Source organism: Melanerpes formicivorus, unplaced genomic scaffold (genome assembly GCF_026170545.1).
Source record: "Melanerpes formicivorus ecotype bairdi unplaced genomic scaffold, bMelFor1.0.p_v2 SCAF_158, whole genome shotgun sequence".
In the NCBI taxonomy this organism is placed as follows: Eukaryota; Metazoa; Chordata; class Aves; order Piciformes; family Picidae; genus Melanerpes; species Melanerpes formicivorus.
This window is the reverse complement of record NW_027142510.1, coordinates 451,264-465,282: the sequence shown is the minus strand read 5'-3', so window position 1 is coordinate 465,282 and position 14,019 is coordinate 451,264. Positions and strand designations below refer to the sequence as shown.

General features: G+C 49.7%; 1 protein-coding gene across 1 annotated transcript in view; it reads right to left on the bottom strand.

The window, feature by feature from the left end:
- Positions 1-139: 139 nt before the first annotated feature.
- The window catches only part of ASH1L (ASH1 like histone lysine methyltransferase), a 58,000-nt gene continuing 44,120 nt past the window's right edge, over positions 140-14,019 (bottom strand). Inside the window, 9 exon segments of the mRNA XM_068168857.1 lie at positions 140-4,594; positions 5,356-5,657; positions 7,364-7,404; positions 8,575-8,643; positions 8,645-8,742; positions 9,212-9,384; positions 10,009-10,147; positions 11,183-11,273; positions 12,129-12,215. Of these exon segments, the coding sequence (XP_068024958.1) occupies positions 4,503-4,594; positions 5,356-5,657; positions 7,364-7,404; positions 8,575-8,643; positions 8,645-8,742; positions 9,212-9,384; positions 10,009-10,147; positions 11,183-11,273; positions 12,129-12,215 (1,092 nt within the window). The 3' untranslated portion in view covers positions 140-4,502.

The following is a 14,019-nucleotide window of genomic DNA, read 5'->3' as shown; positions in this document are numbered from 1 at the left end:
TTTGATTTTTTTTTGTCTTTGTGGTTTTTTTTTTTTGATTGTCTACAAAACAGCTTTTTTTTTTTTATATTATTATTATTATTATTATTTGTGTTGCTTTTTTTTTGTGTTTTTCTGGTTTCTCTTTTTTTTTTTGCCTTTTAAGCCTTTCCCCCAAAAGCAAGAGGCAGAACCCGACAGAGCTCAAAGGTCTGGCTTCTGCTGCGCACTTTCGGCACGGTTGGGTTTGGGTTGGTTTTGTTCATGATCATTTTTTATTCTTCTTAAAAACTTTTATTTATTTATTATTATTATTATTTTTTTTTTTTTTAGTGTTTGACACTTTTTTTTTGTTTGTTTTTGTTTTTTTTTTGTTGTTCTTTTCCTCAGCTAAACGAAGGACAACTCAAGCTCCTGGCCATGCGAGACGCCTACGACACGCAGGAGTATTTGATACTCAAGGGGGGGTCCTGGGGCTGTACAGTGCTGCTCTACAGTAAGAAAATAATCCCAAACTATTTTGCTTCTTTCTTTATTTTTTATTTTTTTTTTAAAGTTTTTTTTTTAATAAAATATTTTTTTTTTCCTCAAAGGTTTCTCTTTTTTTTTTTAATTCCTTTTTGTTCTTTTTTTCCTTTCATTTTTTTGGTTTTTTTTCCTTCTTTCATTTTCTTCCTTTCTTCTCCTCCCATTTTTTGCCTTTCAATTTTCCTTCTTCTCCCTCTGATTTTCTTTCCTTCCTTTAATCTTTTCCTCTTTCATTTCTCTCTTTCAATTTTTCTCCTTTAATTTTTCCATTATTTTCTCCTCTATTTTTCCGTTAATTTTTCCTCTATTTTTCCTTTAACTTTTTCCTCTCTTTTGCCTTTAATTTTTCCTCTATTTTCCTTTAAATTTTCCTCTATTTTTTCCTTTAATTTTTATCTTTTTTTCCTTTATTTTTTCTCTTTTTCCTTTAACTTTTCCTCTATTTTTTCCTTTATTTTCCTTTATTTTTCTCAAATTTTTCCTTGATTTTTTTCCTCTAATTTATTCTCTATTTTTCCTTTTTTTCCTCTATTTTTTCTTTCATTTTTCCTCTATTTTTCTTTTTTCCTTTAAAATTTTCCTCTATTTTTTCCTTTATTTTTTTCCTCTGATTTTTTCCTCTATTTTGTCTTTCATTTTTCCTCTATTTTTCCTCTATTTTTCTTTTTTCCTTTAAATTTTTCCTCTAATTTTTCTCCATTTTGTCCTTTTTTTCCTCTATTTTTTCCTCTATTTTTTCTCTATTTTTCTTTTTTTCCTTTAATTTTTTCCTCTATTTTTTCCTTTAATTTTTTCCTCTCTATTTTCCTTATTTTTTTTTTCCTCTAATTTCTTTTCTATTTTTTCTTTCATTTTTCCTCTAATTTTTCCTCTATTTTTCTTTTATCCTTTAAATTTTTCCTCTAATTTTTTCCTTCAACATTTTCCTATTTTTTCCCTCTATTTTTTCCTTTTTTCCCTCTATTTTTCTTTAATTTTTCCTGTTTTTTCCTCTATTTTTCTTTTTTCCTATAAATTTTTCCTCTATTCTTTCCTTTTTTTTCCCTCTAATTTTTTCTTTTCCCCTCTATTTTTTTCTTTAATTTTCCTCTAATTTTTTCTTTCAATTTCTTTTTCCTTCCATTTTTTTCCTTTCCTTTCTTTCATTTCCTTCCTTTCAATTTTTCCTTCCTTTTTCCTTTCATTTTTTCCTTTCCATTTTTCTTTTTTTTTTAATTTGTTTGTTTAAATTTTAAATTTTTTCTTCTATTTTTTTTTTCTTTTTCTCTGCTTTTTCTTCTCTCGAAATCAACACAGAAAAGTTAATGGAATGAGTCAGTTCCACTAAAGAGTAAAATAATTATAATAAGAACAAGAAATGTACATTAGGACAAGCTTGGTCCGTTCAAAAAGGGACATGGAGCTACTGTATTGCTTTACACCCACGCAGCAGATATATACAACTTGGCACATGGAAACTGCTTCGGTAAGAACATCTAAACAGGACTGGATCTGCATCTGCACGGCTGAGAGACAAAAAGCGAAGCCACTGCGAGGGGCAGCGCACGCCGGCCGCCCCCTCCCTGTGCCCAGCCTGGCCCTGGCACTGACACTTCCTCAGGGGGCCTGGTGCCATGCAGGGAGCCCCTGGTGCCATGCATGGAGCCCCTGCCTCAGAACCAAGCCCTGGTGCCACACATGGAGCCTGCACCTCTGCACCAGTCCCTGGTGCCCCCCAGCCTTTGCAGGGCTCAGTGCCAGGGCTGCTGCTCTGGGGCCGGCAGGGCAGGGCAGGGCAGGGCAGGGCAGGGCAGGGCAGGGCAGGGCAGGGCCGGGGGCGAGGGCAGTGCGCGGGGGCCGCTGTACCCCGGGTGGGAGAGGAGGCCGTGGGGACGCTGCACACCCAGCACACAGCAACAGTGGTAAGCAGTTGATAAAGGATTCTACAGCTCACAACAAACACTGGCTCCGAATACTGCTCCAAAGGTTCATGTAGTGAAGGGTCCTTTGCTTTCTCTTTTTGTTTGTTTGGGTTCTCTTTTTTTTTTGTCTTTTCTTTTTTTTTTTTAAGTCTTTTGTCTTTTTTTTCTCTTTTGGGAGTTTGTTTTTTTTTTGTCCTTTTTTTTCCCTTTTGTTTTTTTTTCTTTCCTTTTGTCTTTTTGTTTCAGTTGCACAACACACTAAGGACACACAAAACCCCCAACAGCTCAGCAAAAAAACCACCAGCGATGGCCTTGTCAGCATTTGACTCTCTTTATAATAAATTTTCTCTGCAGGAAGGTGGGGGGGGGGGGGAAAAGTGGAGAAAAAAAAGAAAATAAAGGAAAAGAAAAGAAAGAAAAAGAAAAGAAAGAAAAAGAAAAGAAAGAAAAAGAAAATAAAGTCAAATGAAATGAAAAAAAAAACAGGAAATAAAGTAAAAGAAAATGAAAAAGTAAAGTAAAATAAAAGTAAAAAAAGTGAAATAAAAGTAAAAAAGTAAAATAAAAGTAAAAAAGTAAAAAGTAAAATTAAAAAAGTAAAACAAAAAAAGTAAAATAAAAAGTAAAATGAAAATAAAGTAAAATGAAATAAAGTAAAATAAAATAAAAAATAAAGTAAAAAAGTAAAATAAAATAAATAAAGTGAAATCAAATAAAGTAAAAAAAAAAAATAAAGTAAAATAAAAAAGAAAGTAAAATTAAAAATAAAGTAAATAAAATAAAAAACCAAAATAAAGAAAAATGAAATAAAGTAAAATGAAAAAGAAAGTAAAAAAAAATTAAAAAATGAAGTAAAATAAAATAAAAATAAAGTAAAATAAAATTAAATAAAGAAAAATTAAAAAAGGTAAAATATTAAATAAAGTAAAATAAAATTAAAACTAAAAATAAAGTAAAATGAAATAAAGTAAAATGAAAAACAAAGTAAAAAAAAGTTAAAGTAAAATAAAATGAAAAATAAAAATAAAGTAAAAAATTAAAATAAAGTAAAATAAAATAAATAAAAAATAAAGTTAAAAAAAAGTGAAAAAAAAAGTAAAATAAAATGAAAATAAAGTAAGATAAAATAAAGTAAAGAAAAACCAAATAAAGTAAACAAAAAATGAAATAAAGTAAAAAAAAAAGTAAAAAATAAAATAAAAAGTAAAAAATAGAACTCAATTGAAATAAAGTAAGGAATAAGACAGAGATTAAAAAGTAAAGCTTCAGCTCGAAGCAGAGCTGCAGTCAGACCCTGCCCCCTCAGCTCCCCCTGCACAACCAAGTGCCTCACACCCAGCCAGGTTCCTGCCTTCTGCCTTTTGCTCCAAGGGGACTTTGGAAGCCTCTCCCTGGCCGTCCCAGCAGGAACCTCCTGCGGTGCTTTTCCTCCACGCCCCCTCCCCGGAGGTTTCAGTTTCTCTCTTCTTGGGACTTGTGCAAATCAAGAGGCCACAACTTCAGGGCAGCCTCGGAACTTGGGGACCGCTCTCGGCCTTCACCTCTCCTCCCCAGCTGGGATTTGACTCTGCGTGGCCTCGGGGCCGCGGCGGTGCCAAAGCAGTTCTCTCCCGTCCCAGGCGAAGGAGGGGGAATGTTCTCAGCAGTTAGGGAAGCTCTCAGCCTTCTCTCCCCTCCCCCTTTTTGGGTTTTGGTTTGTTTTTTTTTTTTTAATGTTTTTCTTTCCTTTTTTGTCTTTTTTTGTCTTTTTTCTTTCCTCTGAGTGGGAATCTCAAGCCAAAAAAAAAAAAACAGAAACAACTGAAGTGTGACCATCCTGGACAACACCCACGAGGTTCTCTCAGTACCTAACACCGATACAAGGCACGGCCCAACAACACACACACCACAGAGCACCGCGGAGCAGGGCAGGGCCGGGACCCCCTGCCTGCCAGCCCCACGCCTAAGTGCTAACTGTTTGTCGTTTGTCAGTTTGCTGCTGCCCCCTCTTCCTTCTCCTGGGCTGGTGCAGAGGAAGTTGGGTTCCTGCTCTCAGCCCCTCAAGCAGACCCCTGTAAGCAGACTCCAGACACAGCTTCTTCCCCCCTCCTGCTGTCACTTCCTGAAGCTGCTCTCCGGGATGGTCAGAGTGCGGCGCCTCAGCTTTCTTCCTGATCCTTCCTCCAGCAAGTAAGTGACATCGATGGCTGCAACAGACACAGGCTTTTGGTAACAGAAGGTGAGGGAAGCCACAGCTCGCCTGGGGCCCTCTTCAGCTCCTACAGGAGTTCAGTCTGGAGAGGAGAAGGCTCCCAGGAGACCTTCTTGTGGCCTTCCAGGATCTGAAGGGGGCTACAAGAAAGCTGGGGAGGGACTTTTTGGGGTAGTGATAGGACTGGAGGGAATGAATCCAAGCTAGAGGAGGGCAGATTTAGATTAGCTATTAGGAAGCAGCTCTTCCCCATGAGGGTGGTGAGAGCCTGGCACAGGTTGTCCAGGGAGGTGCTGGAAGCCTCATCCCTGAAGGGTTTCAAGGCCAGACTGGATGTGGCTGTGAGCAACCTGCTCTGGTGTGAGGTGACCCTGCCCGTGGCTGGGGGTTGGAACTGGAGGGTCCCTGAGGTCCCTTCCAGCCCTGACAGTTCTGTGAGTCTATGAATTTCTTTAGAGTCCATTCAAAGTCAAAAGCTCATTAAAAAAGTGAAAGTCCTCCCCATGGCAGGGGGCTTGGAACTCGATGATCTTCAACCTTCCAGCAGCCCAGGCTGCTCCATCCAACCTGGCCTTGAACACCTCCAGGGGGGAGCATCCCCACCCTCCCTGGGCAACCTGCACCAACATCTCCCCACCCTCACGACCAATCCCCTGAGACAAAGCCACTTATGGTACCAACACCACCTGCAGCACAGGGTCCCCCCAAGCCTGCAAGAAGCAATGCCACAGTGCCACCAGGGCAGCCAAAGCTCACCATTTTTCCCTGGGATCTTCTCCAAGAGGTTCAGCAGGATCTGGTTGAGCCTCTCCCTCTGCAGGAGCCTCCTCTCCTCTGGAGTGCACAGCTGCCGCGGCTCCGAAGTGCTTTCTTCCACCTTCTTATCAGCCTCACAGCTCTCACCAGAGGCTGCCTCTTTGTCTGCCTCCTCTAGGTTGGGCATCTCACTGGAGGCTTGATCTTGGTTTCCTAACACATCCTCCATAAGTGGAAGAGGATCTTCCTCTTGGTTTAAGTCTTTCAGCTGCGGTTTTGAGCGATCTGTTTTCCAGGAGGATCTAGCAGGGGGAAAACAAACAACCAAACCACTGAAGGGTTTCAGCACCATCATGTTTCAGATGCACCTGCAGGGCCAACTGCAGTAAGCCAAGGGCCTCCTCAGGAGGTTGGGGACCTTCTGGGGTCACTTGAGTGAACACAACACCTGCCCTGACCCACCAGTGGGAGGCTACCTTCCTGCAACCTCATCTGCACAATCCCTGGGGACACTCCGAGGTCACCACTGCTCTGCCTTCCCCTCTTGTGGGGGGGGGGAGGCAGGCAGTCAGTGAGGGGCTGGCTGCTGGCTACAGCCTGTCCACAACACTTTCAGAATCACAGAATGCCCTGGACTGGAAGGGAGCCTCCAAGGGGATCTTGTCCAAGCCTCCTGCAGTCAGCAGGGACACCTTCAACTGGAGCCTGGGGCCCCAGGGATGAGGCCTCCACCACCTCTCTGGGCCACCTGTCCCAGACTCAGATGCAGTCTTCTAAAACCAAACTGATTCTTTAGTTTTGGTTTGTAAAGTCAGAGCTAAGGTTCTGAGCAGCCAGTGTGAGGTCTCCCTGTCCCTGCCCATGGCAGGGGGTTGGAACTGGATGATCCTCGAGGTCCCTTCCAACCCTGACAGTTCCATGATTCTGTAAAGGCTTTTGCCTCCCAAAGCAGCTGAGCTCAGCACTTCCTGATGCTTTTCTGCAGCACTCATGCCTCTTGATGGCTACATTTGAAGTCTCTGATAGACCTGAGAGTGCTCTGGCCTGGGCTCCTGGCACAGAGCAGAGGTGGGCAGTGTGCCAGGGAGGCCTTCTCCTGCACTGCTCTTATCCTGGCTTCTGCATCTCCCACAGTCAGCTGCTCTGGGAGGTGATCTGCTGGAGAGCAGCCCTTGTGGAGAAGGACCTGGGAGTCCTGGTGGACAACTTCTCCATGGGTCAGCAATGTGCCCTGGTGGCCAAGAAGGCCAATGGGGTCCTGGGGTGCATTAAGAAGAGTGTGGCCAGCAGATCCAGAGGTTCTTCTCCTCTCTACTCTGCCTTAGTGAGGCTCCACCTGCAATACTGGATCCAGTCCTGGCGTCCCCAGTTCAAGAGGGACAGGGATCTGCTGGAGGGAGTCCAACAGAAGGGACTGCAGCACTGTCTGCTGAGGAGAGGCTGAGAGCCCTGGGGGTGGTTAGTCTGCAGAGGAGACTGAGAAGAGATCTAAGAAATGTCTGTAGATATCTGAGGGCTGGGGGTCAGGAAGGAAGGGACAGGGACAGCCTCTGCTCACTGTGCCCTGGGATAGGATAAGTGGCAATGGATGGAAACTCCAGCACAGGAGGTTCAACATGAGGAAGAACTTCTTCACTGTGAGGGTCCCAGAGCCCTGGAGCAGGCTGCCCAGAGAGGTTGTGGAGTCTCAGTCTCCTTCTCTAGAGACTTTGCATCCCCCTCTGGATGTGTTCCTGTGTGACCTGTGCTGGATTCTATGCTCCTGCTCTGGCAGGGAGGTTGGACTCGAGTCCCTTCCATCCTCTAACATCCTGTGAGCCTGGAATTTCTTTCTCCTTCCTTATGCACATCAGTAAGGAACTACCAAGGCTGCTGCTGGATTCTCTCCCTCTCCCCTTGCCCTCTTTTTCTCTCTTTGAAAGTTCAGAGGATTTCAATCATTTAAACTTATCATTTTCACAGCATCCACAGGACCTGGGTAGGAACACAACAAACACTCAAGACTCACCTGCCTCCATTTCTCTTGTAGTTGTCTGGCACATAATGAGGCTGTAACAACAACAACAAAGACTCTGGTTAACCCCAACTGAAAACTCACAGTGCTGCTCTGTTTGCTGGGTCTTAGATTCCAGATTCTCCAAACTCAGTACAAAAAAATCAGCTCCCAGGAAGCTCACTTGCAAAAGATTTGCCAGATGTGGTACTGCTGGGCTCTGAGAGCTGCACAGGAGCATAATGAAGAGTTGCTGCTTGAGGGAGCAAAGAGGGGAGAGTGAAATGGAAAGAGGGAGGCTGTCAAGGGAATCTCTGCTTCATGATTTTGCAGCCTTGGACTGCTGAAAACCATTTTGAAAAGCTATTTAAGACACAGAGGATAGAGAGCTCTGCACAGCCAGGCTGGCACAGCCAGGCTGCACTGTGATGCCCCAGAGCTGTGGCTGCCCCCTCCCTGGAGGTGTTCAAGGCCAGGCTGGATGAGGACTTGAGCAACCTGGGCTAGTAGGAGGTGTCACATACCAGTACTGTGGTACTGTGGTATCCTGGGCTAGTAGGAGGTGTCCTTGCCCATGGCAAGGGGGGGCTGGATCTGGATGATCTTTAAAGGCCCTTCCAACCTAAACCTTTCAGTGATTCCATGGAAACACTAAAAAGAAATGTTCACAGTTGCAGAATTGTGACCAAAAAAGTGAGTTGTAAGCTCTCCTGCCCTCAGGAGTGGCTTCAGTGAAATCAGCCTCCAGATTTTAGACAGAACCCACAATCTACACTCACACATCCCCATTTGGTCAGCATCTGTTTGTCTTTGAACTGCTTACTCTGCCTGCTGTCAATCTTTCTTTCCAAGCTTTTCATACAGCCTGTGGATGCTGTCTCAGCTTCCTTTGCTGTACTGAGCTTCACTCACAGGAGCCAGAGGCTTTCCTCCTATGGAGACAGACTGAGAGAGTTGGGGCTCTTCAGTCTGGAGAGGAGAAGGCTCTGAGGAGACCTTATTGTGACCTTCCAGAAATCTGGGGGCTTTTTAGGGTGTGAGGTATGACAGGAGTGGGGGAATGGAGCAAAACTGGAAGTGGGGAGATTGAGACTGGATGTTAGGGAGAAGTTCTTCACCGTGACAGTGGTGAGACACTGGCACAGGTCCCTTCCAGCCCTGACAATTCTGTGATTCTAAGATGTGTCCAGGTGAAGACTAAGGAAGAGAAGAGCAGCAGCACTTACTGAGAAGTCTCTCTTGGGGGTGAGCTTCTTGGGGAAGTGGTCAAAGGCATAGGGCTTGGTGCAGACGGGGGTAGCGGTTGCGGTGGATCTTGTAGAAGAGGTGAGCTGATTTGTCCAGCCGGTAATCACAGATGTACACATCCTGCTCCTTCACGCCTTTGGGCCTCCCTGCAGGTTCAAAGCAAGCACAGAGGACAAGAACAATGTTCACCAGATTCATGGGGCACCAAGAACAAGCCCCATAGAGCACTGGAGAAGCAGGGCCTGCCAGAGCTGGCAGTGGGGTGGGCGAGCGTCCTGCCTCCATTCAGGGTCCCCCATAGAGGGCACACTGCAGGCTCAGCACCCAAACCTTTACAGAGCTATTAGCCACTGCCAGCACTTCCTTCTTCCTGCCCACAGCAATCCCACAGCCTGCTGCTGCCTCTTCACAGAAACATTCAGGTTGGGAAAGAGCCCTGGAGCAGGCTGCCCAGGGGAATTGTGGAGTCTCCTTCTCTAGGCTTTTGTACTTGCTGAGGCTCCACTCAGCTCTGCTGCCCTGAGCCCTCTGCACCGCAGGAGCTCTTTCAGCGATCTCCCGAGTTCCCAGCAGGCTGAGCTGCACTTTAGGTCCTGTTCCAGGAAGTTTCTTTACCTTTGCAGTAGGTGTAGAGGTCCAGAACACAGCAGGTGCCCACCACGGCCTCCAGGGGGATGATCTCGTAGAGGGGGACGCGGAAGAGTTCGTTGTGGTAGAACTTGCGGGACGGGGAGTGGTGAGTCTCGTGCGGACGGAAGTAGTGGTGGCCGAAGGCGAAGCGCTCCTCTCTGAGGTGTGACAAGTGGGAAAGCATCAAGGCCCGGCCCTCCACCTGCTCAGCCCTGCCATTCCTGAGCTAGGACAAGACTCTGAGGATCACAGGATCACAGATCACAGGATGTTAGGGGTCAGAAGGGACCTCTGGAGATCCTCGAGTCCAACCCCCCTGCCAGAGCAGAATCCAGTGCAGGTTGCACAGGAATGCATCCAGAGCCTGGGAAGGCTCCAGGGAAGGAGACTCCACAACCTCTCTGGGCAGCCTGCTCCAGGGCTCTGGGACCCTCACAGGGCAGAAGTTCTTCCTCCTGTTGAGGTGGAACCTCCTGGGCTGCAGTTTCCATCCATTGTCCCTTGGCCTGTCCCAGGGCACAGTGAGCAGAGGCTGTCCCTGTCCCTCCCTTCCTGACCCCCAGCCCTCAGATACCTACAGACCTTTCTCAGCTCCCCTCTCAGCCTTCTCCTCTGCAGACTAACCACCCCCAGGGCTCTCAGCCTCTCCTCACAGGGCACTGCTCCAGTCCCTTGTAGCCCTCCCTTGGACTCTCTTCAGTCCCTCCTGAACTGGGGAGCCCAGAACTGGATGCAATATTCCAGGAGTGTCTCAAAGGCAAAGCAAAGGCCCTGGGACCTACTTCTCGTTTTTCCAGAGCTTCTCGATGCGGAAGATGTCCAACTTGTCCCTGTTGATGTGGGACAGCAGCCGGTAGGACTGACGGACGGGGTGGCCGTCTGGCGTCCTGCGGCTGTCTCGCATCAGGTAAACGCAGTCACCTGCCAGGAGGCACAGAATGTGAATCACAGCACGGGCTGGGCTGGAAGGGCCCCCCAAAGCTCAGCCAGTCCAACCCCCTCTGCACTCAGCAGGGACATCCTCCACGGGATCAGGCTGCCCAGAGCCCTGCTGAGCCTCACCTTGAGTATCTGCAGGGATGGAGCCTCAAGCACCTCCCTGGGCAGCCTGCTGCAGTGTCCCACACCCTCATGGTGCAGAACTTGTTCTTAACAGCCAATCTGATCGTGTTCTTCTCTAGTTTGAGGTCATTTCCCCTCATCCTATCACTGCAGGCCTTTGCTTGAGGCCAGGACACCAAATCTCATCTAAGCAAGGAGCCCAGCAAACCCCAGGAACCAAACAGGTGACCTCCAGACAGGAAGGAGAATGAAGAGCAGCAATGAGAAAGGAAGACTGAGTGCAAAGCCTGGAATGCTGCAGGAGGATGAAGAATTCCCTGTCCTTGGACTTCATTTTAATCCTAGACTTTCCAGAAGACTCTCCCACTCCCCTCTAGTAAACATCCCAACTGGTTTGACTCCTTCAAGAGCAGTTCTCTTAGTGACCATTATTTAGGGCTCTTTCTAACCTTGGATGTGTCTGAAGGATGCAACAACAAAAAATCATCATCAGGGAGCTGAATTTTGTGGCTGTGTAGCTGCCTCTGAAAGGCTCAGGGCTTCCAAGCAAAAAGGTTCTTTAGGGAGCAAACAAGCAGTGAGTTTGATGTTTCATCAACCATCCCACACCAAAACACTGAAGATCTGATGCCCTTCTTTGCCTCTGCTCCTAAATGCTAGCTGCCACCAGAGGGAGGCTCAGCAGCTTCCTCCTCTGCTCAGCAGGAGACTCCTACCCATGCTAAAGGCAATTGATGTTTCTTCACCAGGCAGCCTGTGAGAACTCTCCCTGCAGGTCATTCCCATACAGGTAAGCTTTCTGCTGGCACAGAAGCCTCAGGTGTTCCAAAGAGGCTGATGTCAGAAGCCTGTTATCTGATGGCAGAGGCAGCACTGCCGGCAGCTGGCACCTACCCTGGCGCAGCAGCAGGTCGTCCCGCAGCAAGCAGATGTAGTAGACGCAGCCAGGCTGGGCGTAGTGCGGACGAGGAATCATCGGAACCTCCTGGGACAGAGGAGAAAAGGGGGAGGAGTTTCTGAGGTGCCCACCATGGTTAAGTGCAAAATGGGGCTGAGAGCCTTCTGGAAATCTCTAGAAGTGGACAAGGAATCACAGCGTGGTAGGGGCTGGAAGGGGCCTGGAAAGCTCATCCAGTCCAACCCCCCTGCCAGAGCAGGAGCACCCAGGGCAGGTCACACAGGAACACAGCCAGGTGGGGTTTGAGTATCTCCAGAGAAGGAGGCTCCACAACCCCCCTGGGCAACCTGTTCCAGTGTTCTGTCACCCTCCAGGGAAAAACCTTTTCCTCATGTTTCCACAGAGCTTCCTATGCCTCAGCTTCCACCACTGCCACTTGTGCTGGCACTGGGCAGCACCCAGCAGAGCTGGCTCCAGCCTCTGGGCACTCAGCCTTTAGGTCTTTATAAACATGAACAAGGTCACCCTCAGGCTCCTCCTCTCCAAGCTAGAGACCCTCAGCTCCCTCAGGCTCTCCTCCTGAGGGAGATGTTCCACTCCCTTCATCACTATTGTGGCTCTGCACTGGACTCTTTCAAGCAGTTCCCTGAGGTCCTTCCTGAACTGAGGGGCCCAGAACTGGACACAACACTCCAGAAGCAGCCTCACCAGGGCAGAGTAGAAGGGGAGGAGGAGAACCTCTCTTGACCTACTATCCACAGCCCTTCTAATCCACCCCAGAATAGCATTGACCTTCTTGGTCACAAGAGCACAGAGTGTGATTGAACCTAAGCCAAGGAGGCTACTCAACAAAGTGAGGATCCCAACCTGGCTTTGCCAGCCTCAGAACTATCAAAGCAGGAAGCTGCTTTAGTTGGAACTGAAGAGAAGACTTTCTTTTACCCTGTTCACAGAGCGAGGTTCACACTGCTCACACAAGTAGTGTTCAACATCAGAGTTCACCCCCATGCAGTCACAGTGCTGCCAGACCTGGAACAACAGAGAGATCCCTGTCAGGAATGCTTGGGATGGGAGTCAGTCACAAGTGAAAACACCATTAAGGAAAGCCAGAACACAAGAAACGAACTTCCTGGGAACTAATCCACACTCTGGCAGGTGACAGACAACTGCTTGTGGAAGAGTCCAGAGCTGCTGGAGCTGGTTCTGCTGGCAGCTGCTGAGAAGTGCCAGCTCCTCTCTACAGGCATGCAAGCTGCATTTGCTCCATGGGGCAGAATCTCCCCAGTCTTTTGGAGGGGAAATGAAGGTCTGAAGGGGCAGGGCAGGCTGTGAGGGGCAGGGGGAGGCTGCCAAGGGGCAGGGCAGGCTACAGAGGGGCAGGGCAGGCTGTGAAGGGCAGGGCAGGCTGTGAGGGGCAGGAGGAGGCTGCCAAGGGGCAGGGCAGGCTACAGAGGGGCAGGGCAGGCTGTGAGGGGCAGGGCAGGCTACAGAGGGGCAGGGCAGGCTGTGAGAGGCAGGGCAGGCTGTGAAGGGCAGGGCAGGCTGTGAGGGGCAGGGCAGGCTGTGAGGGGTGGGGCAGGCTGTGAGGGGTGGGGCAGGCTGTGAGGGGTGGGGCAGGCTGTGAGGGGCAGGGCAGGCTGTGAGGGGCAGGGCAGGTTGCTGAGGGGCAGGGCAGGCTGTGAGGGGCAGGGCAGGCCACAGAGGGGCAGGGCAGGCTGTGAGGGGCAGGGCAGGCTGTGAGGGGCAGGGCAGGTTGCTGAGGGGCAGAGCAGGCTACAGAGGGGCGGGGCAGGCTGTGAGGGGTGGGGCAGGCTACAGAGGGGCAAGGCAGGCTGTGAGGGGCAGGGCAGGCTGTGAGGGGCAGGGCAGGTTGCTGAGGGGCAGGGCAGGCTGTGAGGAGCAGGGCAGGTTGCTGAGGGGCAGGGCAGGCTGTGAGGGGCAGGGCAGGCTGTGAGGGGCAGGGCAGGCTGTGAGGGGCAGGGCAGGTTGCTGAGGGGCAGGGCAGGTTGCTGAGGGGCAGGGCAGGCTGTGAGGGGCAGGGCAGGCTGTGAGGGGCAGGGCAGGTTGCTGAGGGGCAGGGCAGGCTGTGAGGAGCAGGGCAGGTTGCTGAGGGGCAGGGCAGGCTGTGAGGGGCAGGGCAGGCTGTGAGGGGCAGGGCAGGTTGCTGAGGGGCAGGGCAGGTTGCTGAGGGGCAGGGCAGGCTGTGAGGGGCAGGGCAGGCTGTGAGGGGCAGGGCAGGTTGCTGAGGGGCAGGGCAGGCTACAGAGGGGCAGGGCAGGCTGTGAGGGGCAGGGCAGGCTGTGAGGGGCAGGGCAGGTTGCTGAGGGGCAGGGCAGGCTGTGAGGGGCAGGGCAGGCTGTGAGGGGCAGGGCAGGTTGCTGAGGGGCAGGGCAGGCCACAGAGGGGCAGGGCAGGCTACAGAGGGGCAGGGCAGGCTGTGAGGGGCAGGACAGGTTGCTGAGGGGCAGGGCAGGCCACAGAGGGGCAGGGCAGGTTGCTGAGGGGCAGGGCAGGCTGTGAGGGGCAGGGAATGCTGCTCAGGGGCAGTGAAGGCTGCTCAGGGGCAGTGAAGGCTGCTCAGGGGCAGGGAAGGCTGCTCAGGGGCAGGGAAGGCTGCTCAGGGGCAGGGAAGGCTGCTCAGGGGCAGGGAATGCTGCTCAGGGGCAGGGAAGGCTGCTCAGGGGCAGGGAAGGCTGCTCAGGGGCAGGGAAGGCTGCTCAGGGGCACTGAAGGCTGCTCAGGGGCAGGGAAGGCTGCTCAGGGGCAGGGAATGCTGCTCAGGGGCAGGGAAGGCTGCTCAGGGGCAGTGAAGGCTGCTCAGGGGCAGGGAATG